Source organism: Notamacropus eugenii, chromosome 3 (assembly GCF_028372415.1).
Source record: "Notamacropus eugenii isolate mMacEug1 chromosome 3, mMacEug1.pri_v2, whole genome shotgun sequence".
Classification (NCBI taxonomy): Eukaryota; Metazoa; Chordata; class Mammalia; order Diprotodontia; family Macropodidae; genus Notamacropus; species Notamacropus eugenii.
Window position 1 is genome coordinate 222,947,978 of NC_092874.1, and position 14,363 is coordinate 222,962,340.

The 14,363-nt window shown below is 39.5% G+C and overlaps 1 protein-coding gene and 1 pseudogene across 2 annotated transcripts in view; both read left to right on the forward strand.

Annotated features, from left to right (window-relative positions):
• Positions 1–14,363, forward strand: part of DIP2B (disco interacting protein 2 homolog B) — a 206,385-nt gene that overhangs the window by 154,788 nt on the left and 37,234 nt on the right. For both annotated transcript variants that reach the window (XM_072654674.1, XM_072654673.1), the window contains 7 exons: positions 3,575–3,689; positions 4,896–5,035; positions 6,495–6,631; positions 7,106–7,186; positions 8,529–8,656; positions 10,935–11,049; positions 14,084–14,285. In XM_072654674.1, the coding sequence (XP_072510775.1) occupies positions 3,575–3,689; positions 4,896–5,035; positions 6,495–6,631; positions 7,106–7,186; positions 8,529–8,656; positions 10,935–11,049; positions 14,084–14,285 (918 nt within the window). The remainder of the gene's footprint in view (positions 1–3,574; positions 3,690–4,895; positions 5,036–6,494; positions 6,632–7,105; positions 7,187–8,528; positions 8,657–10,934; positions 11,050–14,083; positions 14,286–14,363) is intronic.
• LOC140534059 (adenosylhomocysteinase pseudogene) lies at positions 903–1,760 on the forward strand (annotated as a pseudogene).

Sequence of the window (14,363 nt, forward strand, 5' to 3'; positions counted from 1 at the left end):
AGCCTGTATATTTTCACTGTTCCCAAAAGGGTGTGATCCAAGGAAAGGTCTGTTCACTGCCCTCCTGGTCACAGCTTTACAAATTCCTGACTCAGGTTTGGTTCTGTCGACTTTTGGGTGGTTGAGTTTCATAAACTGCTGCTGGACTCAGATACCATTAGGCCAATGGGAGTTTCTGCATATTTAGAGCAATTGAACTGATGACTTTCTTTTGGTCCAGGTCGGCTTCTCTGTTTATTCTACTGTAGGCTTATGTGCTGGGCAACAGGCTGCAACTGAGTTGCTGCTTTGTTCTGGGGCTCCAAACTAGGCAGCTATGTTTCCAGAACTTATTCCTTCCTCTTTACACAACTAGGCCCCATACGCACTGGTGACTGCTCCTCTCCGCCCTGGCTCTGAAACCCAAAATTTGATAAACTGCAACAGAGCTGCCAGTTAACACTCATTCCTACACCCGGTGCTAATTCAGGGGTTTCCTGGGATTTCTTTTTGCCTGATGCTTCCTGCCCTGGTCCTCTTTCCATCCCTGGGCACTGGAACATCCTCTACTACTACCTCTACCACCGCCACCACACATGCTCCTGGCCAGCTTCCTTTCCCCTTCCTCCCATTCTGTCCCTCCTTCCCCAAAATTTCTGGCCTTTCATGATCAGATTTCTCTCTGATACATTTTCTACATCATTGAGAAGGCAATCTGCTGGGTAAGCTAGGCAGAAAGGCTTCCTCTCAGTCCACCATATTAACTCCTACAATTGAATTATTTTAGGAAGGGTTGTTAAACTGTTGGAGTGTCTCTTCTCAATGTACCCTGATGCTAGACTTGTCCTTGCTTTGGTCTTACCACTCCCATCCCTAACATCCCTACTCAGTGGTCTTTTTTAGGTCCTTTTGTCAGTATAGAGAACATGCCAGCATTTTTATCAAACTGCCCTACAGAGTTGCTGATGTCAGCCTGGCTATCTAGAGGCTTAAAGCCTTTGGCATTGTGGAGAATGGGATGCCAAGCTTGATGAAACTTCAGTAAATGTACTCAGCCTGCAAGCTACTGAAGGTCACCTGCATCACTGATTGCCTCCATGTGACTGGAGACAACTGTCCTCACTGAGACACTGATGGCCCTGGGTGCTGAGGTATGATGGTCTGGTTACAACATTTGCTTCACTTAGGACCATGCAACAACTACCATTTCCAAAACTGTCATTTCTATGTATGCTCAGAAGGGGAAGAAAGATAAAGAATACCTCTAGTGCATCGAATAGATAAATAGGCAGCCCCTCAAACATGATCCAAGATGATGGTGGAGACCTCACAACCTCATTCACACCATATACCCTCAGTTCCTGAAGGCATCAAAGGTATCTTAGAGGAAACTACCCCAGGTGCCCACAGTCTGTACAAGATGAAGACCAATGGAGTCCTAAAAGTGCCAGCCATCAGTGGGAATAGTTCTGTCTCCAAGAGCAAGCTTGTCAACCTGGCTGCCACAAGTTCTTCATTGAAAGCATCAGAGACACCACAAATGTGATGATCTTGGGTAATGCAGCTATAGTGGCAGGATCCAGTGATATGAGCAAGAACTGCTGCACTCATTCAGACCATTTGGGGGTTTGGGGCATACAGGAATTCTCATCACAGAGAGAGAAACCAACAATGCATTTGTAGGCTTCTGTGGAGAACTGTAAGATGATTACCATGTATGAGGCCTACAGAGAGGAGCCATCTTTGTCACTCTTTAGACATCATCTTGGGTAGGTATTTGAGCAAAAGAAAGACAGTGGGCCCCTGGCTGCCTACCCCTCCACCCCCGGGAGACCCAGGCCCATGCCATGGGGGCCCTGAGCATGAACCCTTGCTGTGCTTCAGCTTCCCCATCTATGAAACGGGCCTTCAGCAACCTCCTTTCAGGGGTGTGTGGTGAAGATAAAAATCTATGTAGCATCTTCAAGCTCTGTTGTTAAGTTCTTCAGGGCCACAGTTTGGGTTGTCTTTGATCAAACTCTTTTCGTGCACCTCCGATTTCCCCACATGTCCTATGAGAGCAATCAACCCTTCCCCCCTTGCAGAGAGGGTTCACCCTGCTCCCTTCCAGGCTGGGGGACCCTGAGGGTGGATGGAGGGTGCCAAGTCATGTGGGCAAGGCCTTCCCCACACTCCCCTCCCAGAAGTCAGGATCCCCTGTGTACAATCCCCTCAACCCCTTCCAGCACAGGATGCTGCATGATGTTGTATTAAGACCCACAACCCCAGAAGAGCACTTCCACTTCCATCCATGCTCCATGGTGCCGCTCCAGCTTCCCACTGCCTTCCTTTCAAAACTATCCTGCAGATGCCTGTGGTGTGTGAAGGGTAACAATGTTGCAATGGCTGGGAGGAGGGGATCACCACTTCGAAAGCCTCCTCCCCTACCCATCTACACAAGGGAAAATCAGCAGGAAGAATGTGAAAAACACCAACTACCAACCCTTGTAATGAGTACAGTCAAAGGGAGCCACACATCTGCCATGTCCAAAGAGGCATTTCCTGGTACCTCGAGTCCCCAGAGATGAGCAGTGGGCTTGGTCACTAGTCCTCTGGCATCATGGCAGCCATGACACTGTTGAGTGGTCTTGGGGCTCTCCAAGGCCCTGTCTTTCCAGTGGTGCTTTCCTTAGATTAATTCCCCCATTCTCTCTACTTGGTGCTCTGCAAGATTCTCGGAAACCCTCTTTTGTCATTACTTGTGACAAAATAATATTCCATTAAATTCACATACTGCAAAAAAAAAAAGTGCCATCATATATAACATTGGACCCTTAGATATGGAAATAGATTCATAGTGACTGAACAAAAATACAGTAGAGAAGATAAAATGAAACTCAGATGGTTTGCTTTAAGCTAAAGAATGGACTGTTTCAGAGCCATTCTGACTTTGTCTTGATCAACTCCTTCAGATTCTAGCCAAGTTTGAGTCACAGAGGAAGTATTCTGTAGAGGTGTACTTGAGCCCAAGAAACTGGATGAAGCTGTGACTGAGGACTGTCTTCATTAGCTGAATGGGAAGCTGACAAGGCTGAGAGTACCTTGACCCTGCCTAAGGAGGGCCCCTTCAGACCTAACTACTAATGGTATTAAGGTCCTGTTGGCCTGGAGACACCCAATGGCTAATAGCATCTTCCTTCCTGCTCAGCCCCTCTTACCAAGGTTAATAAATGGTGTATAGGTTCAAAAATAAATAAACTCTACTGGCATAACCAGGCTTTGTCTGTAGTATTTATATGTGAGTAGTAAAAATAAGATTTTTGACATTTTGAAATTAATTTGTCTGTATTAGTAGACATATCCACTTTTATCGCTTTGTACCTTTAAATGCTGTCTAGCTCTTTCTGAGATAAAATTTCATAGGTTTGTCCTTAAAATTGGTAGTAGCACCCTATAGAGCCAGTGTAATAGTTTTAAGTAAATTCATATATATAGAGCACTCTAGAAACACAAACATTCTGTATTTGTTTTCTCAGTTTCTCAGAACATTTGTTAAAATTGCAACAATGAAATTCACCATTATCAGGTTTAAAGTTGGTCTGTTCTATTTGCTTAGGGTCTGTATCATCCTGTGATGCTTTCCTGAGTCTGTTTCAGAGCCATGGTCTAAAACCTGAGGCCATCTGTCCTTGTGCCACATCTCCTGAAGCTATGACTGTAGCAATTCGCAGGTACTGTTCAGTTCATCAAATACAGAACAAAGAGTTGTATGTTGCAACTGAGAAGAGATATCTAATACTTGCCTGAGGTTGCCTGTGGATGCTTACCTAATGCTGTTTATTCAAATAAATAAGTGCTTTACTGGTCTAAGGGAATAAAAGTGACTGATGACAGTATTTCAATTTAAATCATTACCTGAGAAAAGGGGTTTCATTTGTTTTCTTACTGTTACCATTACTATTAAGCTCAATATGCAAGCCTGATCTAGTCTACTGAAAATAAGGCTTTTTTTCTGTATTATTTCTATCTTTTTTTTTTAGTTAGGTAGCATTATGGACTTGACATAAACCCTTCATGATTATAGCAGATGTCAGGAAACTGCATCACAACAGTCCTTTTCTGTTTTTGCTACTGCTGTCCTAGTGTAGGCCCTCTTTACTATCCTCTTGAGCTTTTTCCACAGCTTCCTAATATGTTTTTGTGCCTATTCTCTTCCCCCTCCAAGCCATCCTTACTTCCATCAAGTTTATTTTCCGATACCTATATTTGATCATGTCACTCCTATGCTCAAAAAATCTTCAGTGACTCCATATTCCCCATCCACTAATGTTCAGATGCCTCTGCTTGGCATTTAAAACCCTTTGCTCTCTGATGCTGCATCTTTCAGACCTCACTTTATTACCATGTTCCTGCCAAAACTGGAGTGTCTCCATTCCTTCCACATTTCCATTTCCATTCATTTACTCACATTATTCTCTGTGACTGGAGTGTGCTTTCTTCCCACCCCCCATCCCCATATCTATTGAATTCCTACTTATCCTTTGAAACTCAACTACAAAGATACTTCCTCCATGAAATCTCTCATTTTCCCATTTCAACCAGTCAATAATAAAATTCCCCCCCTTAGACCTCACTTTAAAATGTGCCTGTTATAGTTATCTGTGTGTATCGTATATAAACTTTGTTTCTCCCACATTTCAGGCTTTTGCAATAAATGATTGTTGAATTGAAACTGAAAGTGTTTTCCTACACTGATGAAAACTCACCCTTTCTTCTGGCCATTCCTTATGTTCTATAAGTGTGATTCTATAAGAATATATTGAATTTCTGATGTACTTCAATCAGAAAGAATTCAAGTTTTTAGTTCAGAGAGTTAGTTTTTTACTACCATAATTAAAAGTATTGGACTCCAAATCAGTTTTTTTTCTTCTTCTCAGACCTGGAGTTCCAGGGGCCCCTTTGCCAGGACGAGCTATTCTCTCAATGAATGGCTTAAGTTATGGGGTAATCCGTGTCAATACTGAAGATAAAAATTCGGCTCTTACAGTACAGGATGTGGGACATGTAATGCCTGGAGGTGAGTGACAAGAAGTGCCATCTAGTTTTTTTAAAAGGTGTGTTCCTGGAGCTTCTGAGGCTTCATAAAGTCAGAGACTAGGAGCCAGGAATCCTGGATCCACTTAGAACCTTTGTATTTCAAGTGGCATATAGCCCCAGCAAGTTTCTTACATTCTCGATGCCTACCTGCTTTTAAAGTGGGAGCAAATTAATCTTCACTAGGAAACTTGAATTAGGTTATAAACAGAAAGTCTTCCAAAGAAGGAAAGCCTCTCTAAGTGCTTATTGCTGGTGAATGTGATTTTCATTGTATTGGCCAGAATGCCTATCTAGTGTAGGTGAGGTGTTGCAGTAATTACAATCATTCTTCCAAAGACCTCTTCTACAGCTACTGCTACCAAGAGCAACATCCCCATAAACATTCCCCAAAGAAAACAAAGCCAGATTCTCAAGATAGGAGGTGAGATAGAGGAAATTACTGATTGCTAGAGGTGTGGAGGGTTGGAGGCATTGTTTTCATGACTGTAGACTTAGCAGGGAGGAATTCTACTAAAGATGGATAAGACTCAGTCAAACCCCCAGTTTCATATGTCTTCAGAGTTGCTGTTCATCAACAGTGACACATAGCAATCTTGTGTGTGATATGTAAATTGAGTGACACATGTTACACGTAGCAATTGTACATGTAATTGAATGCAGCGTAATATGAAGTGGAAAAGGCACCAGACTTAGAGTCATGAGACGCAGGTTCAAATCCCAACTTTGCTACTCAACTTCCCTTGTGACCTTCACCATATACTTCTCTTCTCTGGGCCTACAGTCTTCATTTGTAAAATGATACAATTGTACTAAGTCAGAGGTTCTTAACTTTTTTTTTTTTTGTCAAGGACCCCTTTGGCAGTTTAGTGAAATCTGTGGACCTCTTCTCAGAATAATCTTCTTAAATACATAAAATAAGATACATACAATTGCAGAGGAAATCACTTATATTGAAATATATAGTCTGTAGACAAAAAATTGCAATTTTTATGTGATTGAGCAGCAAGTCTAATAACTAGTTATTTCAAAGTAATGATGTGCATAAACAACATTTTGAGTTCTCCAATTGTAATGTAATATTAAAATATCTGTGAGTTCTTTTGATGACAAAGTCACAGGTACTGCGAATAGTAATTTTGGTTTGTTGATTATATTTATTACTTAAGAAAATGTTCATTTCCCTGTAGAGGTTAATGAAAATAAAGTGCAATTTTTTTTTTATCCAAGTTTATAGACATCCTGAAATCTATCTACAGGTCTTTTGGTTAAGAATCAATTGTGTAGATGGCCTCAGAAGTCCATTTTAGCTCTCAGTTTATGACACTATGATCCTATGAAAGAAAATGGGATAATATTGATTTCAACTATGCCAACATTTCCATGGATAGCTTAAGTTATTTGGTCATCTTTGCTCATGAACCATATTTTTCATGCATTAGGAATGATGTGCATTGTAAAACCAGATGGACTCCCCCACCTGTGCAAAACAGACGAAATTGGAGAAATCTGTGTCAGCTCCAGAACAGGAGGCATGATGTACTTTGGACTTGCTGGTGTGACCAAAAACACATTTGAGGTATTTATCTTACCTTGTATTTTTTCTTCCTAACCCTACTAAGAACAAAATTCTCAAACAGTAGTTCATTCTGTTTTGGGAAGAATCAATTCTAGATGACATAAAACTGCCTGGTTTGGGGTAACGAAAATTTTTCAGTTCTCCAGTATGGATTTTGTCCATGGAGTTATATGTGTCTGATTATGAGTGATAAGTAGGTGAATGAATGGATGAATGATAGAAAAATAGTATTTTTAAAATGTAATTAGAAGAAGGAAAACTACTTCTTTGAATTTGTAAATCGAAATTTCCAACTTTTTTCCTTCCTTAATGTTACTTTGTTTAAGATCTGGGAATGGTTTCCCATAAAACCAGCTTTACTAATATATCAGTATATTATTATATAGTATTAGTATAATATATTAGTAACTTTGATATGATAATATATTTTTAACACTACAGTGTTACTTTCAGCATCTCCCTTTTTCCTTTTAGGTTATTCCAACTAATGCTGCAGGGTCTCCTATTGGAGAAGTGCCCTTTGTCCGATCAGGATTGCTCGGATTTGTTGGGCCAGTAAGTAATATTTTAGTTCTCATGTTTTCTGTGTGTTCAAGATGAAATACTGAGTAGATCAGACTTTTATTATTTCAGTAGTTTGGTAGGATTGTGAAACATGACTTATTAATTAAAATAGTTTCAATATTATGAGGTAGGTTCTGTTGCTTTGGTCATCCAGTTTTATTTGGCTCCATAAATTGAGATACTTTTAATTTTCAAAGTTGTCATTACGCGATCATACTTGCCAAATTTGATTTGATTAACTCATTCTAATTTATAGGAATGTAGTGAAAGAATTACCTTAAGCAACAGTGGAAGTACTACCATGATGAAGTAGTTATCATGTGTTATATAGCATGGCCCTTTGTAAGCAGGATTGAAACTGGCAGTGAAGAAAAATGATTTGTTTTTTTAATAATTAGAATTCTGGGGAAATTGTTGTCTGTGCTACCTTATGTAGTCAGACTTTTGGGGATTCTGACAAGAATGAGGTACTTTGCTTCTCTTTCCCTTGATTGATTTGCACAAAACACCAGCATGTGATTTTACCATTTGCCCTGAACCTTAAGACTGATCTCCGAACTACATGTGAATGAGTATTTCTTGATTTCTTTCCAGACACAACTGAATTTGTCCTTAAAAAAACTAAAAAACTAGACTCCTCCTGAGATTGTTTGTTCTTCCTAGTTCCCCATGTTACATAAAGGTAACATGTAAATCAGTGAGTGTGTTACTTGAAATTTTAGAACAAAAATAGGCTAACATTTAGTCTGGATTAGGAAAATAAGTTGTGCAACTGGCTTATATGTAAAATTAGATAGAATCACTCATTACTCTTTTGTATTTAAAAACACAAACCTTATAAGTACAAAACCTTAAAAGGTTTCTATTTAATATCCTACCCTAGAAACAAATGGGAAGGAATACCTTCTGTCTGGAGCAGGCAATTTTTAGTGAAGTGTGTGTGTGTGTTCGTCTTTCGTTGCCGAAGAGGACCATGCCATCAGAGAAATAATGACATGACTTGCACTTGACTTTGTTTTGAGTGAGGGAGGGCTGTGCAGGTCACCAACCTCACTTCTCCTCCAAAGCCATCTGAATCCAGTGACCAGCTATTCATAAGGATGACTGGAGATGACCCAGGATGAGGCATTTGGAGTTAAGTGACTTGCCCAAGGTCACATAGCTAGTGTCAAGTATCTGAGGTGAGAATTGAACTCAGGTCCTCCTGAATCCTGCATTGGTACTCTATCCACTGCACCACCTAGCTGCCCTCATTTAGTCAAGTAGGTATAACAAGTTAGACATATATTCCCTCAAATCAGATACCCATTGGCTGCTGTGTTTTATTTTTCAGGGTAGCCTTGTATTCGTGGTTGGAAAAATGGATGGGTTGCAGATAGTTAGTGGCCGAAGACATAATGCTGATGACATTGTTGCAACTGGATTGGCAGTTGAATCTATAAAGACTGTCTATAGGGGCAGGTGAGTGGTAGAATATTCAGATATGCTTGGAGCATTAGATAAAAGCTAAGAATTCTTGATAGAATGATTGAACTGGATTTTTCATAGCAATTCGTTTACCTTTGTGACATAGAACTGAAAACAAACTTTGAAAAATACATGTTTAAAAGTTTTGAATTCCCTGTTCCCAAGTGAAATCAAGTGAACAAGCATTTCTGTGTTTACTATGTATTGTGTACGTTGAGCTAAGTGCTGAGATTACAAAGGAAGGCAACAAAACCAGTTCCTGCCTTCAGGGAATAGAATTCCACTTTTTGTCTTCACATTCTAATGGAATAGACAGAATGTGAATAACCATTCACATACAACATATGTTGTTGTTCAGTCATTTTCAGTTGTGTCCAACTCTTCATAACTCCATTTGCTATTTTTGTTGACAAAGATCCTGGATTGGTTTTCTGTTTTCTATACAGCTCATTTTACGGAGGAGGAAACTGAAGGAAATATGGGGTTAAGGGACTTGTCCAGGGTCACACAACTGTTAAGTGTCTGAGGTCAGGTTTGAACTCAGGAAGATGAGTTGGCGATACCTGAGAGAGAAGGCACTAGCTTTGAGGTAGACCAGGAAAGGTTTCTTTTTTTAAAAAAACACTATCTTATTTGCCCCAGTTACATGTTGAAACGATTTTTAAAACATTTTTTTAAAAGTTTTGAGTTCCAAATTCTTTTCCTTCCTCTCTCCCTCCTTTTCCCCCCCGAGACGGTTAGCAGTCTGATATAGTTTATGCATGTGCAATCACGTAAAACATTTCCATGTTAGTTATTTTGTACAAGAAGACTCAAATAAAAAAAAGAATAAGGGAAAGAAAGTGAAAAATAGCATGCTGCAGTCTGTATTCAGTTCCTTCCGTGGAGGGAGAAAGCATATTTCATCATAAGTCCTTTAGGATCATCATAGTTCATTATATTGCTGATAATAGCTACGTCATTGACAGTTCTTTATTGTACAATATTACTGTTACTGTATACAGTGTTCTCCTGGTTCTGCTCACTTCACTTTACAGCATTTCATGTAAGTCTTTCTGAAATCATCCTGCTTGTCATTTCTTATAGCAGAATAATTATTCCATCTAAATCATATATCATAACTTGTTTAATCATTCGCCAACTGGTAGACATCATTTCAGTTTCCAGTTCTTAGCCAATACAAAAAGAACTGCTGTTAATATTTTTTTGCAAATAGATCCTTTTTTGTGGTCATGGACCCTCTGCCAGACTGGTGAAGCATGTAGACCTCTTCTCAGAATACAAGTTTTAAATGACTGAAGAAAATACTACATTTCAGTTAGTAGTCAAAGAAAATAAAGATGTAATTTTTTTTCCCCATCCTAGTTCACAAACCCCTGAAAACTATCCACATATCCCTTGGTTAAGAACCTCTAATATAAAATAAACTTTACTCAATTATTTAAGGCTTTCTGTAATCTGCCTCCAACCTAAGATACTGTCCAAGATAGTGCTTTACTATAATTTTCATTCCAGGCCTACCCTCAGCCTCCATACTTTCTGTACACTGTGGCTCCTGTTCACAGGATGGTCTCCTCACATTTCTGAAATCTTTCAAGACCCAGCTTCATTGCCTTTCTCTGAAGCCTTCCCTGATCTCATTTATAAGAGATTTCCTTTCTCAGATATTTTATACTGTACTCTTTGACTCTCTCCTGTGAATATATATTATTAATAGTATGTTCATCATGATTATTTTTATTTCTTGTACGATCTGTGTGTGTTATAATGTAATTTTTTAAAAGACTATTCTGTTTCTTCTTTTGTATCCTCAGATCCTAATATACAGTGAGTGGCACTTAATTTTAATCTTTGTTGCATAGATGTCCCCTTTCTCTGTAACAGCAATACCCCGCATTTATGTGTGCTATTATTATATAGGCTTTGTGGTCACAGAGTTTTTGTATACATGCATACATACATACACAGATACACACACACACATATGTATAGATAGATAAATAGATAGATGTAGATATATAGATATATATACTTATCTCAAGTGAGCCCCATGACAGCTCTGTGAATTAGCCAGTGTAAGTACTTGTCTCATTTCACATATGAGGAAACTGAGGCACCACTACTTGCTCAAGGTCACCCGGCTAGCAAGTGACATAAGTGAGACTGAGCTCCTGTGGCTCTCAGTGCAGTGCTCTCCCCAGGGCCCCACGCTTCCTTATTTTAATTCAGTAGGAGTTGAATGTGTCATTATGTTTCTGATCTCTCCTCTCAGGATTGCTGTGTTCTCTGTATCTGTGTTTTATGATGAACGCATTGTAGTGGTGGCAGAGCAGCGGCCTGATGCTTCTGAGGAAGATAGCTTCCAGTGGATGAGCCGAGTGCTACAGGTAAACCGCCCTCATAGACCAGGGGAGTTAGGATCAGCAGGCTTTATTATTAGAGAGAGAACAGTCATTTCTTAGTCTCAAGCAGAGTGTTAGCTTTCCTCTCACCTGCACATTGTGGCCCCCCAACTTGTTCTTCACAGCAGTCACCCACATAGATTTGGGTACTTCTGGCAAAAGTTTAGAGGACTGGTAGGTCCCACTGATTCTATCCAAAGTAAATCACTAAGACGCTTCCACCTAGTTACTGCACTCTTAGGTTTTACATGTTTACACTCTTGTCTCTTTCTTATATAAGTTCAAGTTAAACAGTTTCATCTTTCTTTGTTTTTCCACCCATAAAACTGAGGATTGTTATATGGTTACCTATCTTTCACTTTTAGTTTTGAACCGGTCAGTGGCTCTTTATTGATAACAACAACTAGGTGCCTAGAACTGTGCTTGCTATGAGCTTTAGCAGGTTCAAGAAAGAATGGATCCTGCCCAAAAAGAGCCCGAAACTAATCTAGTTGTATAAAATAAGAAGTAGCACTAGATAGTCAGGTATACGCTGTAAATGTAGAATGTTCAGAAATGGAATAGGTCCTTGGCCATTAGAATTGTCAGAGAACACTTCATAGAAGAGGTAACATTTAAGCTATGCCTTAAAGAATGAGTAGGATTTGGACACAGTGAGAGAATATTTATAGGGTATCTGAAATAGAGTGAAAGATGCATCCTACATAAACACTTGGTGGAAACTTGCACGGACTCCCTTGCCTCACCCCCACCCCACTCTCCAGAGCAGCTTGGCTGTCAGTGTTGGCTTCCTTGTAATTTGTCCTCTCATTGCTTTCATTGATCTGCATATGTCAGGTCTGTGGCTCTTCTCTACCTCATTCTTCTAGGTCTTGAAAGAAGATTGATTTTGATAGGGCTTTATTTAGCGTTAGGAAGCAATTACAGAACCTCAGATGGAAGGGAGTTCAAAGGTCATCTTGGCCAACCCAACTTATTAAGTCTCCCTTTTACAACCTCATGAACAAGTGGTCATCTAGTCTTCATTTGAAAACCTGCTCTGCAGTTCTCAGCCCATCCTTCCTGAGACAGCCAGTTCTACTTTTGGACAACTCCATTTATTAGGATACCCTCCATACATCAGTCATTCCCAACCCCTGCCCCCATCAAACTGAACCATTGAATGTACTATGAACATAACAAAATGAAACTTTTGGGATGGTAATTACATCTTTTTACTTGAATCTTGCGGATGAAAATCATTATTTTTCCAGTGCCAGGAACACTATACCTATTATAGAATAGATATTAGACAGCAGAGCCAGGGCTAACCCTTAGAGTTAAGTCCACGCTAGGTCATGACACTAAAAGAGCAGGTTGAGAAGCATTTTTTTTTTACTTTGAATATAATAGGGCATAAATAAATGTATTTGAAGTGAATGATTCTTTCTGCCTATTGATTTATGAAATCATCTTACCTAACTACCTTGCATTTGCTTTGTTTCTTACTACACATCCTTATATGTGTAAGTGTTGTCTCTCCTAATAGCGTTTAAAGTCCCAAGAGATTTTGTCTTTTTATCCCCAGTTACCTACTATGGTGCCTGCCACATAGTAGATCCTTTAAAAATGCTTATTGGTCGATTTGTAAATGTACATTTTTAATAATTCCCTTTTCCACAGTACTAATTCAGCTAGTTATATTTTGTGGCAAGTCACATTGTGTGTATTACAGTATCCCAGTGAAGTAGTAACATACAAATAGATCTGATTTGGAGACTTTGCCTCTTTCATGTCCTGTATGTTCTTATATTTCAGAGCTCTTGAAGTGTAGTAATGGCTTGAGATGCAGTGGATAAGGAATGATACTTCTTCTGTAACATCTCATACATTGGGAGTTAAAGGGAAGCATCCAGTTCAGTAAACATTAAGTTCCTACTGTGTGCAAGGACCTGGGGATTTAAAGACAAGAATGAAACCACCCCCTCACAGAGCATGCATTTGTATAAAAGCAGATAAATTAATACAAGGTGATGAGAGGAGAGAGCTTTAACAACTGGGAAAACCAGAAAAGTGTTCACTGACAACATGACACATGAACAGAGCTATAGCAGCCACTATAGACAAATAATCATTAGTTTCAGTTAAGTCCTCATGTAGTAAGCACCTATATCTGCATCTTCCAAGGAAAGATCACTAAGAGGTGACTTAATGCCAGAAATTGTACTTCCAGTTGAAAGATCCCAGACACTCATAACATAGGCTTGTTGCCATTCTGTAGACCCTGAAGTACAAGAACCTGAGGGATTTTTCAGTCCTTTGCCTTCCATACAGTCTGTGTTGCTGAGTAATACCTAGAAATCAATATGCATTTTAAGCCCACTCCTTTGTTTTCTTATCATTTTAATAAATAATACTTATGAAGAATGAGAAAAGAACAATAACCCTGTAAGATGGCTCTTGCCTCTGCTTGCTAACCCGTTCTCCTTTAAGGCCACATCTCCTCGTCTTTAAACTCAGCATGTGTAATTGCTATAGCAAAAACATTCTGCTTCAATTTAGCCACGCTAGGGGTGGTAGTCTGCCTTAGCTTGCCAGTTAAAACACTAGAACAGCTCGGTCCAGTTTTTGGTTCATCCACAGGCTCACAGGAGTTTATTTAAGCAAGTTAACAACCATCTGTATACTCATTCAGATTGCTTTTGCGTCATTTTTCATTTCTCATCTCTGTCACAGATTAAAAAATGAGTAAGGGACCTTTGGGTGTATATGCCACTTGTGTCTTGATTTGTATGTAATTGCTGCTATCCACCCAACCTTGATTCCTTCCTTCCTCCCCGCCATCCCAAATACTGACTTCCAAGACCTTAATGGAAGGAGTACTGTCCCCTTTCTATCCATTATCGTGTTAATTTCTTGATGCTAGACCAAAAATATAATAGGGAGAAAAGAAAAGGCCAAGGGCAGAATGAAGTGCCAAAATCTGATCTTGAATATAATAAAGTTGATTAATTAACAATTTTTCTTTGTGTTTGTTTAGGCAATTGACAGTATTCATCAAGTGGGGGTATACTGTCTTGCTCTAGTTCCAGCCAATACTTTGCCAAAAACTCCACTTGGAGGAATCCATATATCTCAGACAAAACAGCACTTTCTGGAGGGGTCCCTGCATCCTTGTAATATTCTTATGTGTCCACATACATGTGTCACCAATTTGCCAAAACCCCGGCAAAAACAACCAGGTAATGTGTTGATTCCCAAGGCCTAAATTGTAACTTAGAGAAAGGTGATTCAAGCCTGTTTCAGTTGCCATAATTTAG